At 41.4% G+C, this 24029-nt stretch overlaps 1 protein-coding gene across 2 annotated transcripts in view; it reads left to right on the top strand.

The window, feature by feature from the left end:
- Positions 1 to 24029, top strand: part of Pdgfd (platelet derived growth factor D) — a 216450-nt gene that overhangs the window by 174177 nt on the left and 18244 nt on the right. For both annotated transcript variants that reach the window (XM_048429250.3, XM_048429249.3), the window contains exons 4-6: positions 9214 to 9276; positions 11166 to 11210; positions 13731 to 13929. In XM_048429250.3, coding sequence (XP_048285207.1) covers positions 9214 to 9276; positions 11166 to 11210; positions 13731 to 13929 — 307 coding nt within the window. The remainder of the gene's footprint in view (positions 1 to 9213; positions 9277 to 11165; positions 11211 to 13730; positions 13930 to 24029) is intronic.

The raw sequence follows: 24029 nt of genomic DNA, 5'->3' as shown, positions 1-24029 counted from the left end.
CCTGTACCAGGCTTTCTCTTTGGGGCTGCCTCCCAAATCATGACATGAAGATTTATTATTCGTTTTGAATGCTCGGCCTAGCTTAGGCTCGTTTCTGACTACCTCTCTTAGCTTGAATTAACTTTTTTCTCTTTACCTACTTTTTGCCTCAGACCTTTTTCTTTCTTTCTTTTTTTAATTTTTTTTCTTCTGTATATTCTGGTATCTCCTGGCTGATGGCTGGCTGACTGACCGAAGGTGTGTCCCTCATTCTCTTCTCTCTTCTTCTCTTCTCATTCTTCCTAGCCTAGATTTCTCTTCCTATTTATTCTCTCTCCCTCCCAGCTCCACCTATCCTTTTTCTGTCTAGATATTGGTTGTTCCATTCTTTATTAAATCAATCGGACTCCTTAGGCAGGTAAGGTGAAACAAATGCAACACATCTTTACATACATCCTTACATCGTTAAACATAAAAAACATAACACACCTCTACACAGTTAAAGTAATAGTCCACAGCATAAACAAATGTAACACATCTTTGCCTAATTAAAACAATATTCCACAACAATACTCTATTTAGTAACTTTCTAAAAGGTTATTATCTTACAACAGGGAAACCATGAATGACACCTTGAAGGACATATTTAATAACAGATAAGACTTAAAGGATAAATTATCAAGCATCTTCTAATCAATATTTTTCTCTTACATTGCTATATTAAAGTTTTATCATTTTGACAAGGCCAGTCTGACCTACAGAGCTAGTTCCAGGATAGCCAGTGCTACACACACACACACACACACACACACACACACACACACACAAAATTTGTCTGAAAAAAATATCATTTTGTTATTAAAACCAGATGTTTGTGATGAAATGTTATAAAATTTTGTGCCATATGAACAAAAAGAAGAAAGCAGGCCATCTACCATTTGTGATTAACTAATATCAGTGCCATTGTAAATATATATTTTAGGTCTGCTTCAGTCAGACACCTGTACATTTTTCTATCAAAAATACATGGTATCAAAACTGATCATCTATTGTCTTTGGATCTATGATTTCATTTTAATTAAATATATTAATTATTTGTACTTATCTATTTACCTTTATGCTTGTAATTTTGTTACGACATCTTTTGAATTTACAGATCTTTTTTTATGTATTCATTTTTATTATGTATACAATATTCTGTCTGCATGTATGCCTGAAGGCCAGAAGAGGGCACCAGACCTCATTACAGATGGTTGTGAGCCACCATGTGGTTGCTGGGAATTGAACTCAGGACCTTTGGAAGAGCAGGCAATGCTCTTAACCACTGAGCCATCTCTCTAGCCCCTGAATTTACAGATCTTCTACAGATACAATGTATATGTTTTATGTTTTTCAAGTTTGACTTCTGTAGTTGGAAATGTTGCTTCCAGGACTGGTTGAGAAGATGCCTCTTACTAAGCCTGATACCCTGACTTCCATCCCTGGGTCTATGGTGAAAAGAGAGCACTAGCTCCCAAAAGATGCTCTGACCTCCACACATAGATGAGGGTATATGCACCTGCACACACGTGCATAGACACACACATGCACAAGCACACACATGCATAGACACACACATGCACAAGCACACACACACACCATGCATGCACAAACATGCACACACATGCACAAATATACATGCACACAGAGAAAACAATAAATATAACTAATTTCAAATGAAATATTGCTTCTATACTCCACTGACATAAAATACTTATCTGTATTTAAGATTTCAGTTCTATGTATCTCCACAATTCTTTCCTCATATAAATCAAACTCTGATTACTATGCTTTATAAAACTGAGTATCAGAGTATCATGTATTTTTAAATTAACTCAAAGAGTGAAAGGCAGGGGATGAGGGAGTATGCCAACAATGTGCTTTATTAACAAAATATAACAATAAACTTTTAAACATGAGGGAATGAGCTAAGAAAAATACTATATTAAATAATATGAGTTATTCATGTTATGTAAAAGCAAAGTAGATTGCAATGCCTGTGACTGTAGAATGATTTATAATATTATCTGAGCTGAACAGAGCAGATCACTACAGATACACGGCAGTTCCTGGGATCTAACGCTGACACTTGGTGGGGAGTCTGACGTGTGTCACATTCAGCTCTCCGAGCTCAAGCTTTCTATCTCAAGAAAAGTCGTCTTCTCTTTCTGTCTGTAAAGTAGGTGTCTATAAGATACAGTATGGTACCCCTTACATCAGTGTGGCAATCCCCTGAGCAGATTGGGGGAACAAAGTGACCAAGCCATGGGCTTCCCCCATTCTGTGATGACTACTGCAGCCCAGAACAGAAGATAAGGAAACAGATCCCAGGAGTTAGGAAATGGTTGTCTCTGCCCGGGATGGGACATGGCTGTTAAAGTGTTTGCATGAGTGTGTATTAACAAAGAGCAGAAATGTGTTTTTTAGATACTAGGGCGTTTTGACACATTTCAAATGCTTGCTCAGTGCTTGTTCTATTTCAGCATCTCTTCAGGTGACACCGAGGGCTCTGCCCTGCTAAGAACACTCATAAGAAGGAGTGTGTCCCATCTAAACTATCATGATGTCATTTAAATCATAGAATCCATGCTCCTATCTGTCAGAGAGCAAGCTGCCTGTTTTCTGCTGCTCATTTTTCTACGTATCTAAAAGCCAGGAAAATGGGAGTTCAATCTGAAAACACACCGAAGCCCTTGAGATTGAATATAAAATAAAAGATTATGGTCTCTCCATTCTAATTAATAAAGTCATCAGCAAAGAAATAAGAGATTAATCATTCCAGACATTCCTTACAACCTCAACAAAATTAAATGGGTTGAGAGGGCAGACCACGAGCGACTGGAGTGAAGATGTGTTTAAGGAGCCCAAGGGTATTCTCTGAAGGTCTGATATTTCGGCAGACAGCTAACTGCTGAGGAGCCAACATTTGAGGGAGGTGCTGCCAGGCAGAGAAAACAGCATCCAATTAAGGGGAAAGAAGCTCAACCTCAAGGCTCTCTAAAGGACCCTAAAATGCCATTGTTGACATAATGGAGTCATTGGGAAAAGCCAAAAACCAAGACAGAGAGGACAAAGCAATGACATCATACCGGCAGAAGGCACAGGTACTTCCTGCAAAAGCAGGGAAGCAGGCACTGAATATCTTGAGCGGAAGACTGCAAGGATTTGATGCAATTACAGCATCCTTCTCGTTGCCACCGAACATGAATATTCAAGTAGGAGTGTCAGGCAGTCCAGAGGCTTGCCTAGAATTTTGGACTTGATGGGGTGGCTTAGTGGAGGAGATGAACAATGATCACACAGGATGTATTGAGAAGTTATATCTCCCTCTTAGACCAAGATTCATCTTTCAGGTCTAAACCTTCAGAGGCTCGGTGTCTTGTTCCATAAAGGTCACTGTTTCCTTTTCTAAACTCATTTTCATCATGTCACTTATAAATGATGGCAACTTAGCACAGAAACTAGCTTTTGTTAAATGTCTCCTACTTGTGTGACCAACAGAAGATGAAGTTGCATGTTATCTGGAATGTAATGCATTCTTTTATCAATTGTTTCTTTTCCAGTCTCTGATTGGAATTCTGTAGCTCACACAGTGAACAACCTGGGAATTCTTCGCATCACGTTTGTCTAAGAACTTATGCATGAAAGCCCTTTTATACTTTGAAAAGGCCTCATACATATTCTCTCTCCCTCGTGTGTGTGTGTGTGTGTGTGTGTGTGTGTCTGTGTGTGTGTGTGTGTGTGTGTCTGTGTCTGTGTCTATGTGTACACATGTGCGAGTGTAGTGGAAATCTGAGGACAGCCTCAGTGGCCAGTCCTCACACTCTGTGGTGGACACAGTTTCTTAGTGATGAATGCCAGGCTTCTGGCCCTTGAGCTTCCTGGGGATTCTCCAGCCTCCTTCTCCCATCTCTCCATAGAAGCTCTGGATTAGAGATGCACATCTCCAGGCTTGGTAAGGAGAGGGTCAGGAAAGCCAGACAAGGGCCAAGACAGTCTCCGCTAGCAGCCCTCACCAGCCAGAACTGAACAAGATGTCTTAGGGAAAACCACAACTCAGAGGCAGCCAATGAACAGGTGCCCACTTAGCCTTGTGCTAGCCCAGCAGTTGACCACCGTCTCCTGATAGTCAAAGATAGCTTTCCCTACCCTGACTCTGGAAAGTCCCTAACCACAAGAGCCACCCACCAATCAGCACCAGACTAATCTCTTCTCTCTGGAATTCCCCTAACCTGGCTTAAAAGGGGGCCTGCAAGCCTCTTGGGGTCACCATGTAGCACCCCAACTTGTTGACAGATGTTTTTTAATAAAACATTAGTACTGACTGCATAAGTGACTTGGTTTTTTTTTTTTTATGGGATTTCTCACAGACCCTAACAGTATTATGTCAATTCTAACGATTCAAACACGGATCCCCATGTATGTATGACAGGTCGACGATTTATCCACTGAGCCATCTCCCTAACCAACAAAATGCATATGTGTCCATATAAGAAAACAAAATGGAATCATGGAATTCATTAAGTACTGCCATCCTCTGGAAGACTTCGGAGATGCGCACTTCTCACTCCTCTTTCTACTCTTGTGTCCATCTTTCTCCCCCACCCGTTCTCTAGCTCCACTCAAAGGCATCTACATCCCAGAGCCTGCCACATGTCTCCCTGAAGTTATATATGACCCATTTTTAACAATGAGGAAATTGGGCTAAAAAGTCCTGAAACTGTTTCTAGTTCTGAAATTTTAGCGGCCGTTCTGGATTTCACACTGTTCCTCCAACTCATCACTTAATTATTGTCCTCTTTGAGGAGAAAGTTCCCAGATCCATCTCAAGTTTCAGTCTCTGGTGAGATGCATCACCTAAAGGAAGCTTCCTCTGACTGCTCTCAGCTGTACATGTGTACAGATCTCAGACAACTCCTTGGCCTTCTCTGGGAACTAAACTACTTACCATGCAAGATTTCGGGTCTTTTGACATGGAAATTTTCTCATCCCACATTCTTCTTTTTATGTTATGGACAGAAACAATTTTTTTCTAAATTTTATTGAGCTCTGCTCCCCTCCCTGCCTCTCCCGTCCCCTTCAACACTGTCCCAAGGCCCCCATGCTCCCAATTTACTTAGGAGATCTTGTCTTTTTCTACTTCCCATGTAGATTAGATCATGTAAGTCTCTTTTAGTGTCCTCATTGTTGTCTAAGTTCCCTTGAATTGTGATTTGTGGGCTGGTTTTCTTAGCTTTATGTTTAAAATACACTTATGAGTGAGTACATGTGACAATTGTCTTCTGTCTCTGGGTTACCTCACTCAAAATGATGCTTTCTAGCTTCATCCATTTTCCTGCAAAATTCAAAATGTTGTTATTTTTGTCTGCTGTGTAGTGCTCCGTTGTGTAAATGTACCACATTTTCCTTATCCATTCTTTGGTCGAGGGGCATTTAGGTTGTTTCCAGGCATTTAGGTTGTTTCCAGGTTCTGGCTATGACAAACAATGCTGCTATGAACATAGTTTAGCACATGTCCTTGTGGCACAATTGAGCATCCTTTGGATATATACCCAAAAGTAGTATTACTAGGTCTTAAGGAAGATTTTTTCCTAATCTTCTGAGAAATTGCAATACTGACATCCAAAGGGGCTGTACTAGCTTGCATTCCCACCAGCAATGCAGGAGTGTTCCCTTTACCCCACAATGTCTCCAGCATAAGTTGTCATTAGTGTTTTTGATCTTGGATATTCTTACAGGTGTAGGATGGAATCTCAGAGTTGTTTTGATTTGCATTTCTCTGATGACTAAGGATGTTGAAGATTTCCTTAAATGTCTTTCAGCCATTTTAGATTCATCTGATGAAAGTTCTTTGTTTAGGTCTGTACTCCATTTTTTTAATTGGATGATTTGTTTGTTTGATGACCAATTTCTTGAGTTCTTTGGAGATCAGACCTCTTTCTGATGTGGGGTTAGTGAAGATCTTTTCCCATTCTGTAGGCTGTTGTTTTGTCTTGTTGATCGTGTCCTTTGCTTTACAGAAGATTTTCAGTTTTAGGAGGTCCCATTTATTAATTTTTACTCTCAGTGTCTGTGCTTCTAGGGTTATATTTAGGAAGTAGTATCCTGTGCCAATGTGTTCAAGAGTACTTCCCACTTTCTCTTCTATAAGGTTTAGTGTGGCTGGCTTTATGTTGAGGTCTTTAATCCATTTGGACTTGAGTTTTCTGTATGGTGATAGATATGGATCTATTTTTATTCTTCTACATGTTGATATCCAGTTATGCCAGCACCATTTGTTAAAATGTTTTCATTTTTCCATTTGATATTTTTTGCTTCTTTGTCAAAAATCAGGTGTTTGAAGATGTATAGATTAATATCCGGGTCTTCGATTTGGTTCCATTGGTCTTCCTGTCTGTTTTTATGCCAATACCAGGCTGTTTTTAGTACTGTAGCTGTAATGGATTAATTAAAAATGCTGCAGATCCCCGGATCCCCGGTGGCTGCAGTGGCAAAAACACTGTAGGTCCCTGAACGGAGCAGGCAGCTGGCCCCAGAGAAACCAGTCCCAGGCAGGGACAGTGCACGAGACCATGCCACCATGCCGCAAGTCTCTGAAGGCGACTAGTCCCAGGCAGTGGGCGAGAGATAGACGGATAGGCATGCCATGCAGAGTGAGGTTGGATATTTATTTAGTCAGTTATGAAAAGAAAGGGGGAGAAGGAGAAGAGTAGGAAGAGGGGCAGAGAGAGGGAGATAGAAGGGGGGAGAGACAGAAGGGAGAAGGGGAGAAGTGGGGAGAGGCAGAAGCTGCCTCTTAGAGAGGAAGACAGAAAAGGAAGAGATGTAGGCTGCAAGCAGGAAAGAAGATCTGCTTGCCTCAGCAGATGGGGAGGGAGTGGGCATGGCTTGTCTCTTAAAGAGACAGAATTCATAATTACAATAGCTCTGTAATAGAGTTTGAAGTCAGGAATGGTGATGCCTCCAGAAGTTCTTTTATTGTACAGGATTGTTTTGGCTCTCCTGGGATTTTTGTTTTTCTATATGAAGTTGAGTGTTGTTCTCTCGAGGTCTGTGAAGAATTTTGATGTCATCCCGCCTTCTTTCCAGGTACACTTGTCTGCCCCCTTTAATGTTATATGAGCAGAGATTTGTCAGAGAACTCAAATGAGTTTAATGATTTCAAAGTCCTTGAGGGGTTTTTTTTCTTATGAGTCAACCTCACTTTAGAGGCTACACTCCAATGAAGTGGGGTATTCGTAGATGTTACTCATACAAATGAAGGAAAACTGCTCATGGCATTGCCTTACCTGGTGCTGTAGACAGGCATAGCTGGACCTGGTGCTGTAGACTGGCATTGTCTTACCAGGTGCTGTGGACTGGCATTGTCTTACCAGGTGCTGTGGACTGGCATTGCCTTACCTGGTGCTGTGGACTGGCATTGCCATACCTAGTGCTGTGGACTGGCATTGCCGTACCTGGTGCTGTAGACTGGCTATGGATGAAAAGTGAGCACAGTTTGTTTTCTGGGTGACAATGTGACAGTGTGTAGTCAGATCTTCGAAAGTTGGGACCTAATATGAGTTTCTTATGCCACCTGGGGGTTAACTGATACAGCTCTCCAGCTTCTGCACTTCCTGTTTCAAGGTATGATTTCTCCTGCTCACAAAGGCTGTCATTGTCTTGTCACCTGCCCTTGGGCCCTTGTGAGAAGCCTAATAAACAGGGCTGCCCAGTTTGAGACTTTTGGGACTTCCAAAACTTTGAACTAAATAACTCTTGCTTCTCTGTTAAAGACTCAGATTATAATATGTGGTTATAATAACAAAACCCATGCTCACAGACCTGGCAGTGTGTTCTTTGACAAAACCCCTCGTCTTTCACCCAGTGCCGTCTGCTTATCTGCTTCCAAGAAGTTCCTGTAAGCTCCGGCCTCCCTTTGTTTGGGTATGTCATTCTGCTACAAGTCCTTCTAATCCCTGTATTCACATCTCACATTTTTCCTGTTTCTATCTTTTTATGAACTGAGGTTGGATTAAAGGATAATCAAGAGCCCAGCTCATATGTGATCCAGTTCTCTCTAGGTGAGCAGCTAACATTTCCTTCAATGCCAACTTTTATAACAGAAATTAATTTCATTATGACCAATCAAAAGATACACTTTCATGTCTCCAAGGTGCAAATGAAATTTAGACTTGATTCTCAGCTCTCATTCAATAAGCATCCTTAAGCAAATAAGGTTTCAGGCTTAAGTCACTGAATATGTCTTAGGGGCCTCACAAAATTCCTCAAACTCAACTCAGTCCTCAGTCTGGAAAATTACCAGGATGACTTATTTTTGCTGAAACAAGAAGCTTCCTGTGACATGTAGAAGTGGTAGGTTCAACTCTCCTTCCCAGTGTGTGTGTGTGTGTGTGTGTGTGTGTGTGTGTGTGTGTGTGTGTGTGGTTTGCTAGTGTTGGAGGAATTAATGTGAAAGCAGCATGCAAATGGAAGCTAAGTTTGTCTCTGGGGAGAATTCTTTCTGTGAATGCAGTAGCTATCACAAATCCTCTCAGGCTTGTCGGAGATAACTTTCTTCGGCTGGCTCTATGTTCTGCCTGTTGTCAGTCCCCCAGCAGCGGTCTTCCCCCTGTCATTCTTCCTGACATTTGTTAATGGAGTCCCAGACAGCTTTTAGAGGTTAATCTTTGAAAAGATCATTGCTGCTGAGGACTGGCTTAGCAGGCAGAACTGAACTTGATTTAGAGCCTAGTTTAAACCAAATGCACATCCAGAATGAAAATAATTATTCTTTCTCTGTATTAAGCTCTTATTAAATGCCAATTATAATTGCATAATTACTACAGTCAATTCCTGAAACAGTTCTGCAATTTAAACACCCCAGCCAATTACAGATGAAGAAGAGAAGAATTAGAGGCTGGGAAGGTCACTCGAGGTAACACACCAATTGATGGCCACATTGAATTTGAACTTCTGTCTGTACATTTCCTGTTTCTCCCATATTTACATGACAATGTTGGCACGGCTCTCCATGTTTGGAATGGAAGGGGCTCTTGTAGGCAGACGCTTCATAGATGATCTGCTTGTTAATAATGTAGCCCTGTTCTTGTTTCCACTTCGTTGGAACAAGATTTGAAGGCTGAGATGTTGCAGCCTTGGTTAGGGAATTGAGCGGAGGGTTGACTTACTCACAGATGTGTCTTTACCTTCCAGGATGATTTTCAACCTGAAGCAGCCTCAGAGAGCAACTGGGAATCAGCCACAGGCCCTGTCTCTGTGAGTAATTTATAATTCTGTTGCCAGTGAACAAAACTGCTAGATGGGCTCAGATAAGCCTCAGAGGACCCTCAGCTGCATTAGGAACTCTGGCTTGACTGCAGTCCAGATCGCAGTCAGTTTGAGCACCTCTGTTTCTTTCAGGCACAGCCCCATTGGCTCCTTTTAATCTTGCATTTTCAAGAGTCTTTTCAGGCTGGGAAACTCTCAGTGTTTACACTAAGGTGACTTAAGTGAGAATTAGCCATGCACAGTTCTCTGATTGGGACATAACACATCTTAGCCTGCAGCTGTAAAACAGTTCATGGCTCATTCTATTGCTGCAAACTTAGTCATCTCTCAGGATGCTGGCCCATTATCTGCGTTGCATGGGAAGAACAGATCTTACCTTCACCAATCCTGCATGTAGTACTTATGCCATATTAAAATAGGAGATAATAAAGCCAAGCTCCTCTCAGCCAGGTCTAAGCATGGTAAGCGAGTACCTGTAGTTCTAGCGCAGTACCATCTTGCTGAGTCAGTGATCCTTGAAGAAGAAGAAGAAGAAGTAAAAAGATTGTAAGAGCCAGAGGTAGAAAAACAGTATTTTTCAGACATGATAAGATGGTTACAAACAAGAATCAACAGTAGCTGGGATTGCATGCACAAGGCCTGTACACGATCAGTCCACACAAATTCTCTCATGGGTGGAGAGGCCCATGAGGTCTCTCCTCAGCTGAGGAACAATTGGTGGCTTCTGCGGAGTAGAGAATCAGTTCTCTTCAGGCACCTGCATGGCTTATAGAGTGGATTGTGCTACACCTGAGCACATACAGGCAGCACTAAGTGGACTTGGTAGGTGTTTCGTTTTTGTTTGTTTTTGTAAGAGCCCATGAAACTGGGAGGGAAAGTGCTGAGGAAATAGTGAAGGAGTTTGAAGAGAAGGAATGGAGAAGGAATAAAAATTAAAGTAAATTCAATTCAATTAATATTGTAATTTATCCTCATAAATAAATGAGAGAATCTCAGTGAGACAACGTCCTATACATGTATGATATTATCAAAAAGTTAAAACCAATAGTGCATTAGGGGACTAGATAGGAAAAGAGTGCTGAGGATCTAATGTTGGTGTTCTGCATCTCGCATGCTCAGTGCTTAGCTCAGGTGAGGCAACTCTGTCAGGTGGAGAACATCAAAATGAGGAGGGCATCATGGAGACATGGCTAAGTAGAAAAGCAGGGCACCTATCAGCCTGTGCCTAATGACAGCGACTCCACACCAGAGGGGCCTTGGAAGCCAGAGCTGAGACTGAAGGACTCCAGCTTCTCTTCAATCTCACCCATGACGGCTCAGGGTGGTCTGATGAGTCCTGCTCTACGTGCAGAGTCAAACAGTTTACATGGCCTTTATCTAATTAAGCATAATCCAGGCTTTAAACAGAGGGGAGACTGGCTTATCCCTTCGGAATATTTGGCAAAGTTCAGCCCTGGTCAATATTTACTGGAAACTTCTGGTTTGAGTTCTGAGACTTTAACCCTATTGGAAGAGCATGAGAACCAAGTGTTCTGTTTGTTGTTTCAATTAATTTTCCTTAGTATACAGCGAGCATGAGTTTCCTGCTTTATATTATACACACGTTGTATATTTTGCTCTTATCCTCTCCCACCGCTCTCTTTTGTCCTTCCCCTTGGTTGTCCCCTGCCTCTATGAAAACGTTGTTCTTTTAGATCTATTTAGAGCAGTATGTTGGATTACTAGAACAACTATCAGTTTCTATGTCAACTATACTTTGTTTTGTTAAAGCTAGTTTAATGGTTATTTTTTATGCAATAGGCATGATTTTGTGGTAATTTTAATTCAATTAACATTTTAATTTAACATTCTTCTTTGTCTTTATAAATTTATAACAGAAGCTCAATGAAACCAAATGCATGGTGCAGTTGAAGGAGATACATGTAAGTGGCTCTCTCAAAATTTTTAAAAATATTCACTTCAGAAACAAAAAAAAACTTGTAGATTCATTAGCTCGCTTAATGTGTTCTTAATTATTATTCTGTGTCTCCCATCTCCCTAAACAGAATGTGGAAAACAGCCAAGAATCTCTTTCAGAGGACCAAGTGTCAATTTTACCTGTGGTTTGAATTTTCCCTCCCTCTCAGTGTTAGAGAAGATATTGTTGTCTCCATTCCAAAACTGAGAGTCCCTTAAGAGCTCATTCTTGAGAAAGGTCTGGGTACACAGCAACATTCCAGGCACTGTTGATGCGTATTGCACCCACTTTTCCCAGAGCTAGAACAAGAAGCTTTTACTTATATGTAAATGGTTTGATTGGCATTCCTACTTTTATTTCAAAGCTTTAAATGCTACGAATCTCATAACTTTGGCCAATTGATTTTGATTTGTGGGATATTAGACCCACACTGTGATATAAGGCTAATTGTGTGGTGAGTATGAACCACTGGGGATGGAGCAAATGATTATCCATACAGGGGAAATGGAGATTTGAAATTATAGTCTGACTTGTAAGTGTCATATACCCATAGCATGTGAATAGCAAAAGAGTTATAGAGAATCAAGTGTCTCTATTAGAGTTCAGCTCATGTCACACACACACGCACACACACCTAATTTAAAGAACTACATTGTCAATAATTGAAGGAGCAGGGGTTAGGTTGTTGCTAACCCCGTTAAGAGCAACTGTTGCTCTTGCAGAGGACCCAGGTTCAGTTCTCTGTAACCACTGTGGTGGTTTATGACTGACCATAGCTCCAGGTTTAAGGACTCCACACCATTTTCTGACCTTTGTGGTCACCAGGCATGTGTGTAGTACACATTAATACATTCATGCTTTGTGAAAACTCATCTCATATTCTTAAAATAAATAAATATAAGGTATTAAAAAAGAACTAAAGAAACCAATATGTCTGCAACTGCTTGAAGGTGTATTATCATCAGCAAGATGAGTATAGAGTGTGTCTTTATCAAACTGTTAACATATCCCTCTTATGTTGTGCATGACAAATACCAAGTGACCAGATAACCAATTGCTTGTATATACCTGTGTGGCCTGTTAACAGGTGACGGAAGCACCGTGGTGGGGCAGGACGGGAATATCTCCTTATTTTGATGGGGCTAACTAAAAGTGGACATATTCATCAACCTACCTCCTACCCCACTGCACTTCCCAGTTCCCACATTCTCCCTAATCCTCCTATAAAGCACAAAATGAAACTGCTCCTAAGTCACACAAGTGATAGATAATTTCATTGGCCTCCATAATTTCACCAACAAGGGTGCAGTCCTCTGAAAGTGGGGGATCATGGAATCTTATGAACAGACCTATGAAGTGTAGGTGGCTGAAGAGGGAAGAATCAGAGGAACATGGGAGCATCTGTGTGTAGCTGGAGTCTCTGAAGCGTGGTCTATTTCTATTTCTTACATTTCCATTCTAAAAGGAAAGTTTTCACTAATCTTCACTTTCCTGTAATGACAGGAAATATTTACCCGTGGGGAGATCTTAGTTGCTTGATAGTTTTTTTAAAGATGTTTAGATGATCATTTGAGGCTGTGTTATTTCTATTTCTCTATTAATGGTTCATAAATTTTCACAGAGATGTTCGACTCATGGCTCATTTACCTCAAGATTGTACAAGAGTTAGTGGTGTTTAAAAACTAAGTAAGAATGTTTTATTTCTGGCAAAATACATAATCCTTTTCTGGTCTTTCAAAGACATTATATTCACCATTTAAATAATATTGTGAGGCTCTTTAAATGACAACTGGGATCATTGTTCAGCTATAGCAGTCCTTTTACATTTTTTTTCTTTTAATGTGCTTCCCATGTGAACCTTGCTCTCTTAAGAGAGTCCGTTTCAGGGCTAATTATCTTATTGATGGTAAATAAGTTGGTTAAAGTGCAAGATTATATTAGAATATCTCCAGAGTGTGATCAAATTCATCTCAGCCCATATTTGCACTGGGAAGTGCTGTGGAGGTGGGGCACAGCAGCTCGGCAGGAGAGAACAGACCATACCCTCGGAAATTGCTTTAAAGGAACTCAGAGTTTATTATTATTATTTAATATATGAATGATCTGGATTAGGAACCAAGAAATCAGATGTCAAATTTTATATTCTACTTACCCTGTATCTTTTGAAACGATCACAGCTCAGATAAGTAGAAAGTTTTATGACAATTACGGGTCATATTGCCATGCTATGATATTTTAATGATGTATTACGCTGCAGAAAGCAACTCTGTTCCTTAGGTATAGTTGCATGTGTTGGAACCCACAAGACTATACAGTAAATGTACAGCTGATACAGCTGATAGGCAGATTCACGGGAAGTGTAGGCATTCTATTCTGAGCCCTAGGTCGGTACTGAGGTTGGCACTCAAGGCCCCCGATATGCATGATTGTTGTATTTCTTGCAATGGACCCTTTCTAAGTACATTAAGCTGTGTGTCACTCTTAGGGGGTGTCCTATCACTCTTCATCAGTAACGGACCCCACGCTCTCTGCTGACGCTCTGGACAAAACAATTGCAGAATTTGATACCGTGGAAGATCTGCTTAAGCACTTCAACCCAGAGTCTTGGCAAGACGATCTAGAAAATTTGTATCTGGACACCCCTCATTATAGAGGCAGATCATACCATGACCGGAAGTCCAAAGGTAAGAATCAGAGTCTTGGATGTTCTTCATCAGTAAGACCGTTCCGAATAATAATAAGAATCTGTGGTGTAATCTATTTCATTCTTTCAGCTCTGGGGAGTACTGTCAGTCGACTGTCACATCTATACGTTACAGCACTTTCAAATTTAGTTGTGTGTTTTGTCCAAACCATTGTTTGTGTATGACTAGAAAAAATCAACTACAACTTGAAGACCTTATCAAAAGGATCTGTGACCTAGACAATGGGTTCAGGAGGTAAAAAACTTGCTTCACAAACATCAGTACCCAAGTTTGGATCATCTGAACCCTGATAAAAAGTACCTACCTGCAATCCCAGTCCTGGGGAAGCAAAGACCAGCGGATCTCTGGGCTCATTGGTCAGCAGATATAGCCCCAAAATAGTGAGAAACCCTCCCTCAAGAAATTAAAATTATACTTTAAAAAATGAGTTAGAAAGTGGTTGAGAAAGATCCCTGGCATCAAACTGTGACCTCCACATGCATGTTCATATATGTCGGCGTACGCAGATGCACACACACAAAAGTACACATGCATATATATAACACACAACAGACATAAACTATCTCGGCTAGCTTCCTGTATCTTAGCAGGTAAAACCTGATTTTACAGTGTAAGAAGCCAAAGTTGGGAACTGTGTGTGGGTCACGTGCTGGAGCTGCACGGTTAGATGATAATGGAGAAGAAATGAGCTTCCTGGCCTCTGGCTTATACCGGAATTGTCCATGTGATCAACTGCTGTGCTCTCTCGACAGCTGTCATTGTTGGCTTGGTGTGGGATTGCCAGTGTTGGGGCCAGAGGGCTGCTGTGAACAGCTAGGTCTCACTCTGTGGACCAGTTCAGTTCTATCCATTCAACATTGGTTTGCTTAAACATACATTGCATGCATGTTGAACATACCCTCCTACCTCATCCTCCCTTTCCCATGCCTTCCCCACCTATTGACCCTCTAGTCCTCTGGCCATTGCTTCTACAGTCAAGTTTTCTGTTTAGAGAATCTTGCATAACTATATGAAGTCTAGAAACCAACAATGAAAAGAAAATGTGCATCTCTTTCTGAGATTTAATAATTAAGTTAACACGATTATCTGCAGTCACATGCATTTTTCTGTGGCTGATAATGTTCATTCTTATCTATGTCTACTAAGTACTAAGCACCTGTGTGATTTGTAGGCTGATAAGATAATGTTCCCAAAAGAGAATAAGAATTTATGGGATTATTTGAAAGCATATCTGAGCACATTTTATTGCAAGTTTGATGGGGAAAATAATGAGAGACAAAGAGAAAGGAATGTTAATACAGAAAATTTGAGGACAAATAATAATTCTAACGCTTTCAAAATTTATCGCACAGAAGACTGACATAATTAGAAAGAATTGTGTTTCGGTGTGTAACTCTGGGAATCAGAGAACAACATGGCTGCCTTTAATCAAATTCCTGTAAGGTACTTGCTTTATTTGATAAGATTTGTTTAAGTTTTGCTAACAAGTCTCAGAGGGTTTGTGCCACATATATCTGAAGGGGTTCAGCCAAGACATGGCCTGTTTCCCACACTGTGTAATGTCAAGGGTGTTTCCAGGCTGAGTCCAGGCTGCTCCCACACAACCTACGAGAATGCTGAGCCCCAATGACTAATTACTAAACTTACGTCAGGGTTTTGTGCTCCCGGCTTAGGTCATAAATCTCACACACAAAGCATACACGGTGGAGGAAGGACAAAAGAGGAGCAGGCACCCTGCTGTTATAGAGATGCGCCATGTGCAGATCATGTAACAGGAAAGAACATCCTCAGGGCTCAGGCTAGATTCATTTCACAGATGGCACTGGTTTATTTAAGGTGTTACTGTATTTGGTGGATCTCCACTAGTCACCACTTAAGGAAGGACAGCAGACCTAGGACTTGAAAAGCCCAGCAGAAAACATTTTGAAAACATGGTCTCAGACACAGAATCAGTAGCGTAGGACCCTGCCTTCAGGCTTCTCAGGGACAACTGCTGCTGAACGGAGGTGCTCAGGGTCTCTTCCCTGCAAACAGTAAAAGCCTTTCATCCCAGCCAGGCAGATCTCTGTGATGAAGCCAATCTGGTCCTCAGAGTGAGTTCCAGGACAGCCGGGGCTACACAAAGAAACACTGTCTCTGGTCTGGGGGAAGGGTGGGGGCTGGAGGGGGAGAGGGGATGTTAGATATCACTAATCCTGAGCTTTTTTTTTTCCCTGAAGATTATGTTGTATGGGAGACAGGAGACCTGGATTCAAATCCTAAGCTTATATGGCTTTTCTTTCTTCTTCTTCTTTTTTTTCTTAAATCACTGATCTTTCTTCTGTCTCTGGTTCCTATTGGGACCTATCAGCTGCTTGTGAGGAGGGCTATTCAGGGAACTCTAAAGAGCTGTAACAATGTGACACTTAGCTAGCTGTACCAACTTTCCGTTCTGAAATATGTGTGCATCGCTTCCTTTGTGAACCCATGTTGTCCCTTACCCTGTCCCTGCTGTATCCAAAGTTATGAGTACTTGAGAGACATAACAAATACAGAGAAAGCTTTGTGGTTTCTTTAATGGGATAAGCAATCCCAGGACCTTGTAGAATCTTTATTTTGCACAAATCAATAATTTTATGGGATGTGTTATAAAATACAGCTGCCTAACCCCAACCCAGACATGTTGCCTCAGAATCTTTGAGGGCAGAGATGGACACTGATGACTTTGAGGTGTCCTGAAAGCCAACATGAAGAGAGCATCCGGTCTGCGTCTCTAACGTGCATTTCATATATGATTGGAAAACTGATGAAGTCCTGAGGACTGTACTCGGGGCCTTGTACACATCTAACAAGTGTTCTGCCCCTAGCTCTCTTCTGCCATTCAGCCCAGTGTTTTCCTAAAATCTGTAGAAATTCACCCATAGACAGACTGTCACTTCGCTGAGAATGCCCTTGCTTACAGAAATAACTGACCTCGCCAGAGCAGTCAAGGCAGTGTTGTACTTGATGTTTGTGGCAAAGTAAACGGCATTTCTCTCCCCTGTTGGCTTGGGTCCCCTAGCCTCTTATATAAACAGCCCAATGGCGGACTCACTCATACCTTTCATGTACCTTACCAAGTCAGCACTGGCCTGCACAGAATGAATGTGCTGGTCTAACTGTGTGTCGTCCCACAGAGGAAACAGAAGGCGGGTTTACTATTTCAGCGTGTGTTTTCTGCCTCTAGGACTTAAAATACAAGCAATACGACAATACTTGTGTCGTGATGGCCGAGGGAGGATCAGTGAGTAAGACGTGAACAGAGAAAAGCAGACATGGGGTGCTGACCCCTCCTTTGAGATAAAACCAAGAAATTCCCCCACTGCCACAGGAAATGTGTTTATGATATTGTACAGGAAAAGAACTAGAATTTCTTTTTGTCTCAAGGTGGTGGGTGCTATATCTGGGCCTTGAGAATGCTAAGCAAGCATGCTTCCTGAGTTAGGTTGTCCAACCCCCCTTTTACTTCTTATGTTGAGATAGGAAAGGAATGCCTCAAAATTAAAGCCTCCTGACTCCGCACCCCCCATAGCTGGGATTATAGGATGGTGCAATCGGTCTCAGTACTTCTCATTGTTGACTCATCACGTACCTTTTCTTTTCTTCCTGTTGCCACAGGAATCAAAAGGGGCATTTCCCATGGTTCTAAGGAGCAAGAGTCATGGAAACTAGAATGTAACAGGGAAATAACACAATGTAATAGAGTATGACAAGGACACATCTGAAGCTAAGAACTCACATAGTAGTGAATCAGACTCCTGCGTGTGTGTGTGTGTCTGTGTGTCTGTGTGTCTCTTTGTGTGTGTCTGCGTGTGAAAATATGGTGTCACTCTGTTGCCCAAGCCACCCTAAACCTGACAGTTTTCTTCCTGCTTCAGCTTCCCCAGTTTTGGGGTCACAGTTGTGGGTCACCACACCTGGCACAAAAACAGTTAATATTTTGAAATCCAATGTTATGATTTACTTCTACTTTCTCTGGTGGTGGGGGCAGTAGGTGAACATGACAGAGAGGAAATCTAGGCCGGTAGTAACTCTGTTCAAGCCAGGAGCACCATAGAGATTCACTCTCCAGTTCCCAGGGGGATAAGCTCTGGCTAAACAAGGTTGCAGCGAATATAAGAAGTTAATATTCTCAACTTTCAGTTTCCCAGGGTATTACAGGAGAGGTAGTACATCTAATTGAAATCTGTAGGTGACCATGGTTCCAAAGCCCAACTTTGGGTCTATAATATCTGTCTTATACTTCCAACATCGCAGATGCCCAGAAATTAAAAAGAAAAAAAAGTCTTCTCTAATTCAAGTTTCATTTACTTTTTCTAATAGTTATGCAAATGAGTAACAAAATTAGGTAAATTATGTGAATGTTCTTGCGAGCAGCTGCTTAATACTGTCTAGCTCACTGCGTGACCACTGTAGTCTAATTGAAGCTCAACTATGATTCATTTAAATGGTGTAACTGTGAAGTTAGGTGCAGTGTGTATTCCTTTAAGCTCATAGAATGAAGTTAGGCATTTATGAATTAAAGGTAATCAGTCCTAGGTTTATACTAAATTTGGATATTAAGTACAAGGATACTTGTGGAGGTTAGCAATGCGAATGAGAGCTAGCTCCTTGCTTCTTGAGAGAAAACTTGTTTTCTTCCTTTATCAGAATGATAATACAATGTCATTGCAATGCCCAAAACACAGTGGCAAAAGGAAAGCCTACCCATGATGTAAATGCTGTAATAAAATAATAAACAATAGCTGTGGTAAACACACTTGCCTAGAATGTGCAATGACCTGAGTTCAGTCTCTAGCAACAGAAACGTGCGTGCGCGCACATGCACAGTGATCAGGGGAGTATAAAATATTAGCAGATGTGTTGGACTGCTCCAGATGAGCAGCTATGAATTGCTAATAAAGTATGTTCCTCCCCAGAGAATCCGCCAGCTTTGTGTGTGCTCACCATCAAGGCTCCTCCCTCTCGGTACTGTAACACTGAGTGCAGCAGATGCTTGGCACAAACAACACGATGTACTATATTACTTCTAAAGACCCTAACTGGCTAGTCATGGTAACCTTGGAGTTGTTCCCCACAGTTTCTGAGGATCTAATATCAATTCTGTTCATTTTTCATAACCTTGTGCTCAAATCTCAGAAACATCTGACTCTCATTTTTAAAGTAAGGTAAATAATAGGCACAAGAAACTGAAAATCAGATGTAATGAATGTGTCACATCGTGAAGTTTGCAAATGTACTGAAGTAGTAAATATTTGAGAAACTAAGTGCTTACAGCTTTCTCTAGATGGGCCAGCCAGGCTTGAGATGGTAGTTTCTGCAGCCTTCTGTGTAAACTGGCCACTCAAAGGCACTGGAGACCAAATACCTCAATAGATTTTCTTTTCTAACAAGTCACTTCCTGAAACACGGTAAACACCAACCAGATAAAAGTTGCCACCGTATAAAAAGTGTTTGCCCTTAAATCTGAAATATAGGGGAAAAAAGAAGAAGAATGTTATGGATTAAAAAAAAAAAAAAGACTTCGGAGCCACGTGAATCTGTGATACAATTCAAATTCAAATCTTAAAACAGTACCTTTGGAGAAATCCTACCTGATTCTATTTCCTCCACTGTAAAATAGCTATGATGGTATCTACTCTTTGCAAGCTGGGTAAGGACACGACAGTGGCAGGATACCCATACCTAGTCACAGGTCCGCAAATTGTGCTTGCTGCTTATTTTACTCGCTGGCAAAGGTCTGTGCAGATCCATTTCTTCTCTGAGCTCTGTACAATCCCCTGGAAGGATCTGAGGTCATGCAGTAATCTGGAGAGTCTCAGGCACAGTCTCCAGACACTGTCAGGTTTTAGTGGCTGTATAATCGGCACACACATTAAAAGTTTACAGAAGAATTTCCAAGTACGAAACTTGCTAGGATATTCCATACCCATAAACTTTTTAGAACTGTTTGGATTATTTCATTTCCTCTCTTAAACTTTGCTTCTTTTTCTTAAGCTCTCAAACATAGCATTCGTCTGCTCTATGGATCACCAAGATTTAAGAGACATGACCCTGCATACATGCATATATGTTACAGGAATTGCTGGTGCCGGGAGACTGGACTCATTGGTTGTCTTTACTTGAGAGAAGAGTGTAAGTCACATGAAATCAAACTAAACACACCTGGGCAGCAGCCCTCTGATATTTAGGTGGAAGTGGCCATGACCCTTCTTTCCTCAGCTACTTCTGCCGAAAGGTGATTTTGTTTTCAGTCTGACCTCATTTGTCTGCTATACTAATGTGGGTCATTCCTACCGAGAGCAGGGATTTGGACCTGGACTTCAAAGATTGGGAATTCATTCAAGATAAATAAATGCATGGCATGAGAGTATCATTATTTCTGTTTTTGTAGAAAGAGAAACAAATTCAAAAAGGTTCACTGACATTTTCTAAGTAGAGAGCCATGTCATGAACCTGCCTTTTCTGGCTACAAAGCTGTGGGGAATTCATTGGTGTTTAAAGCTTAGTATCGTGGGCTTGAAGGTAAGAAAAGGTGTAGAGGAAATGTGAATGGAGTAGCTCAGAATCGAGTATACTAAAGGGTCCTTTATTTAGTGGGGGGCAGACTCCACACAGATCACAGTCCTCCACACAAGCAGGGAATAAGAACCAAATTCACCAGCCAAAAAGAGCAAGCGAGCAAGCACACACGTTTTTTTGGCACCAAAAGCCACATCCAACCTGTATTGGCATCTCAAAGGCCATTGGTTGAGGAGTTCTCCCAGCACCTCCCTCTTTAGTCTAAATAAGACTTCCAAACCCAATACAAAACTATATACAATAAGAACAGATATCAAGTATAAAAATTAGAATTACTAAGAGGTAGAGATATGTGTTCAAGTAATGAAATTTTACCCTGTAGATGACCTGTCCTCATAAGTCAGATTTCTCTTTGTTTGGTGATTCTTTCTGGGTAGTTATCTTTTTTCTTTAGGTGTTTAATTGCTCAAGGTCTCTTGACTTTTTGAAGGGAATATTTTCCTGCAAAGACAAGAACAACCCTTATGAGGTTTTCTTACCACCTGTATGGTTGTCACCTCTGTGGGTGAGCTGTCATTTCTCTGTCTCAAGATGTTTCTTTTTTTCAAACCGAATCTATATTAATTTTGATGGTATCCATAGCTTTTCTTCTCCTGTGGAAACAAGAGTGAAACCCCTTCCCCAACATAGCAAATCTCCTGGTTTCCATTCTGAAGTCAACATATCTTTGAAATACATCAGCTGATTTTATTCAGAAGTTTTTTCTATTATCCAATGTCTCTCTGCTGCCATCACTCTTTTCTCAGTATTAAGAAAATTCAAGGTTAATAAAGAGTTATGCAATCTCTTTCTGGAGGTATTTTCCATCCTTTTCTGTTTAATGTATCATTTATAGGCAAGGGATTGCAGTGCCTGGGCTGGCAAGAAATGTATGCCCTGGCAAGCAAGTCAAGAAGCCTAGGTACCAGCTGGAGAAGCTGGAGCAGCAAGTGGGCCATGGACCTGAGAAATGTGCCCAGACTGGGAATGCTGCCGGGGGAGGGAGGGTGCACAGACCTTTTGGATTTGGGACCCACATGAGCAGCCAGATGTAGAGGAAATGTAGAGGGAATACGAGTAGAGTAGTCCTATACGAGCTCAGACTTGAGTACACTAAAGGGTTCTTTATTTAGGGGGACAGATTGACAGATTCACAGGTCACAGTCCTCTGCAGGAGCGGTTAACAGGAACCTAATCCAACAGCCAAAAAGAACAAGCTAGCAAGCATGCACATTTTTAGTAACCAAAGCCATGCCCAACCTGGTCCAGCATCTCAAAGGCCATTGGCTGAAGGAGTTTCCAGCAAAAGTGGGATATTTGAAAACCCCCTGATGCCTAAGCATCCCTTCACTCATTTTCTTAGTTTTCATAGATGTGCTGCATACATCTGCCCAGGTAGCGTTCCCAGGGGTCAGAGACCTGTCTGATGACGGTGTCAATATTCTTCAAGTCTAACTCAATGCCTTTCAGACATTCTGTTATCTAGAATTATTTCCTACAACATCTTGGGTGAGTATTTACTAGTTATTGACATCTGAAAGATGGAGATAGTAATATCCAAAGTAAAGGCTTGTCTTGAAACCAATACAAGTATATGCAAGAAACCAGTATAAGTGTGTAGGGGCTCAATAACTTCCCATTACCACACTGCTTCATGATATTTTTGACTTCAGAAATCAGCAATTGACTGGAGAGAATTATGGTGTGTAGGTTAATTTTTATTGCCCCAATGGTAAACGTTTCTATTCTTTAGGATATTCAGTCTACACAGGGAATTATGAAATTTAGAACATTTCATGATTTTAAGTTTAAATTATCCCAATTTCTTCCAAAAATTATGAAATAATTGTGAGGTTCTTTCCCAATTTTGATTGATCTTTAGAAATAGTTTGTACAATTAGGGCATGATTTATAGAAAAGGGCACCTGAAAAATCCCAGTGAGATTGTAAATCCCATGAAGTGGATAGACTTCTCCCGGGGAAGTTATGGACCTTGAAACAGCGGAGAGCGTCTGGTTGCTTGGTTCAGTCATACAATTACTCACTTACTCTCTCACCTCATGGCTAGAAGTCTAAGCTGAAGCATCAGTGTCACCTCAGTAGCTCTTCCTACCAGCTCGATGTGATGGTCCACATTAAGCAAGGGCTGTGGACCATCTGAGAGGCAGTCTCCTTGAAGCCAGGCCCTAGATGCCATGGATCTTCTTGCAGCTGTCTCCAGGGAACAGCTGATTCTACAGCTCTGATTTCTCAGCTCTTATTAATCACCTTTCAGACCACTTCCTAGGTTAGGTTAGAAAGAAGAGCATCCCAGCATATGAGACAATGATCTGGTTTGAATTATTTCTCCTTCTGTGTGTGATTGGAACGATTATGCCTAAAAGAATATGAATAATTTCCTCAATTCATTCATGGAGTTGTTAGTTATTGAATGTCAATTCTTAGGAAAAGAGAAATCTGGCATAAAGATGAGGTGTATTTTCTTTGGCTTGACCCTGCTTCAACTGGAGGCTGTCATGTGGTTCTAAAAGAAGAACTGTACATGAACTGTGTCTGCTGCTCCCATCAGGACCCACACAGTAGGGAGGGGAAATAAACCTGCAGATCACTAAAAGAGGAACCAGAGATACTTGGGTTTTGTTTTTGTCTTTCTTGATTTTTCAAAGATTTTCTTTTCTCTGCCATGAAAGTAAACTCAGGCTTGTTCATAGTTTACATGGATGTTTTATGCAGTCATGTATGAGAACATGGTACAGTTTCTCACACTACTAGTCTAAAAGACAGGGACAAGACAGGCTGGCTTTGCCCCCTGCCTGAGCCCTCATCTATTACAAACGAGACAGAGGTGTCCATTCATATCCTCATTCTAGAATACAGAGGGACTGCATACCACAGCACACTTGGGCTGCACTACAGGGTTGAGGTTATAGTAAGGAGGTACTTCCTAACCCTGACCCACAGGACAACATTCTACCCCAGATCGCTATGTTCGGAAGGAGGTTTACATCTTGGAACCTTCTTACCATTTCTAGATAGAGCGTTATCAGTGCAGAGTACCCGGTCATTAACTGATGCCAAAGCGATATTTTAAAAAATCTGGTGAAATAAAGAAAATTAGATGAAAGTGATGAGCATTTGAATTAAATCTGGAATATCCTTCCTGCTCTTTTGCTGTTCAGCCACAGAGATGGAAACGGCAAAAGAAAGGCAGCCCCCTCTCTTCAGTCCCCAGGGAAACTCACACTGCAGTGCTCCCTCCAGCCGGAAAACCCGAAGCCTTGAGCTCTCGCTCACCTCTGTACTGACCAGAAACTCCGTACATGGTGCAGAATATATGTGACTGGGCTGTCACTTTATCTGCAGCCAGTCAGAAGAATCTGTGCGTTGTTCTAAGCGAAGCGCCTCTGCAGCCTCCCTCCCCTGGTGCTACAGCTGTCACAGTGACTGGATGCGTTAACTGGCAGCCGCGTAAATCTCTTCATGCGAGAAGTGGAAGTGAG

This window comes from Myodes glareolus, chromosome 4 (assembly GCF_982192425.1).
Source record: "Myodes glareolus chromosome 4, mMyoGla1.1, whole genome shotgun sequence".
Classification (NCBI taxonomy): domain Eukaryota; kingdom Metazoa; phylum Chordata; class Mammalia; order Rodentia; family Cricetidae; genus Myodes; species Myodes glareolus.
The sequence above is the reverse complement of the archived record's forward strand: the minus strand, read 5'-3'. Positions and strand labels throughout refer to the sequence as shown.